The 1975-nt window shown below is 61.2% G+C and overlaps 1 protein-coding gene across 1 annotated transcript; it reads left to right on the top strand.

The window, feature by feature from the left end:
* Positions 1-822: 822 nt before the first annotated feature.
* On the top strand, positions 823-1410 carry LOC104073963 (N-acetylmuramoyl-L-alanine amidase-like; the record flags this gene model as incomplete). The annotated part of the gene is made up of 2 exons (XM_009573909.1): positions 823-1033; positions 1116-1410. Coding segments are annotated over 2 exons (506 nt in total), but the record flags the coding sequence as incomplete, so codon positions are not given.
* Between the last annotated feature and the right edge of the window lie 565 nt (positions 1411-1975).

Raw genomic sequence — 1975 nt, 5'->3', positions numbered from 1 at the left:
GGTAGGGGGGTGGCACAGGGTGACGCCATCACATCTCCCCCCCCCCCCAAAAAAAATTGGGTGGGAGGATGGGTGGAGAGCTGCACCCTGGGTGGGGCTGGGGGTCCCCAGTGTCACCCCAGTGTAGGTGGCACTGGGGGGAATTAAATTCTGAGAGCCAACTGGTGACATATGGCCCGGCATGGTCAGACACCTCCATGTCCCCTGGATGGACACCCACAGGTATCCTGGATGGACACCACTGTGTCCCCAGATGGTGGTCCCTTGATGGACACCACCATGTCCCCTGGATGGACATTGGTGTGTCCCCATGATGGACACCCACAGGTCCCTTGGATGGACACCAGTGTGTCCCCTGGATGGACATTGGTGTGTCTCCCGGATGGACACCACTGTGTCCCCTACATGGATACTGGTGTGTCCCCAGACGGTGGTCCCTGGATGGACACCACCATGTCCCCTGGATAATGGGTCCCCGGACACTGCTTTGTCCCCTGGATGGATACTGATGTGTCCCCTGGGTGGCCACCACCTTGTCCTCTGGATGGACACCAGTGTGTCCTCAGTTGGTGGGTCTCTGGCCAGACACCACCATGTCCTCTGGATGGACAGCCGTGTCCCCAGCCAAGGGACACCCTGAGCAGATGCTCTGTGTCCCTTAGATGAGGGGACCCCAGGAGGACACCACCGTGTCCCAGGCCAACGGGTTCCTCATGGGCAGATGCTCCATGTCCCCAAGACCCTAAGGGGACACTGCCACGTCCCCAGCTGCCCATGGGACCAGGCAAGTCCCCTTCTTCCACCGCTTGCCTTCCCTCGCAGAGTGCCCGGCCATCATGCCCCGGTGCATGTGGGGTGCCCGTCCCTACCGGGGCACCCCCACACCGTTGACCCTCCCGTTGGGCTCCGTCTACATCCACCACACCTTCATACCCAGCGCCCCATGCCGCACCTTCACCGCCTGCGCCCGCGACATGCGCGCCATGCAACGCTTCCACCAGGACACCCGCGGTTGGGATGACATCGGCTACAGGTGAGACCCCATCACCTTCACCCCACCACGGTCCCCGTCACCCATCTCCAGCCAGCTCAGGTTGACCCGTGCGTGCTTGCAGCTTCTTGGTGGGGTCGGATGGGTACCTGTACCAAGGCCGAGGTTGGCACTGGGTTGGTGCCCACACCAAAGGCTACAACAGCAAAGGCTACGGTGTGGGCTACGTTGGAGACTTCTCGGCCACCTTGCCGGACCCTGATGCCATCGCCCTGGTGCGGGACAGTCTCTTGCCCTGCGCCGTACGGACCGGCCGGCTTCACCGTAACTACACCCTACGTGGCCACCGCCAGATGGGTCACACCGACTGCCCTGGCAACTCCCTTTTCCATGAGATTGAGACCTGGCATGGCTTCAAGGTGAGCACCAAGATCTGTGGCATCTCCAAGGGTTGGAGGTTTGGTGCCCGGTTGGGGTGTCTGGTTTGTTCTGGCATGGCCAGGAGGATGGGGGTTTGGTGGGGGTGGATGTGGAAAGCGATCATGGTTTCTTCTCTCCTCTTCAGTGAGGACTGACCCCGTGAGTCCTGGTCTGGATGGGTGCAGGCAAGGTTGGATCATGGTCTAGATGGATGCTGGCCCAATGGGTGATGGTCTGGATGGACCCTGGTCCAACAGATATTGGCCCAATGGACGCCAGCCTGGATGGACCCCGGTCCAGATGGACATCAGTCTGACGGACACCAGCCTGGATGGACCCTGGTCCAGATGGACATCAGTCTGATGGACACCAGCCCGGATGGACCCTGGTCCAGATGGACCCTGGTCCAATGGATGCCAGCCCACATGGACCTAGGTCCAGACAGACCCTGACCCAATGGATGCCGTCACGGATCGGCCCTGGTCGAGGTGGACACCAGCCCAACGGATGTCAACCCTGATGGACACTAGCCCAGAAGGACCCCAGTCTTGAAGGCTACCAGCC

This window comes from Fulmarus glacialis, unplaced genomic scaffold (assembly GCF_000690835.1).
Source record: "Fulmarus glacialis isolate BGI_N327 unplaced genomic scaffold, ASM69083v1 scaffold24233, whole genome shotgun sequence".
In the NCBI taxonomy this organism is placed as follows: Eukaryota; Metazoa; Chordata; class Aves; order Procellariiformes; family Procellariidae; genus Fulmarus; species Fulmarus glacialis.
This window is presented reverse-complemented; position numbering and strand designations above follow the sequence as displayed.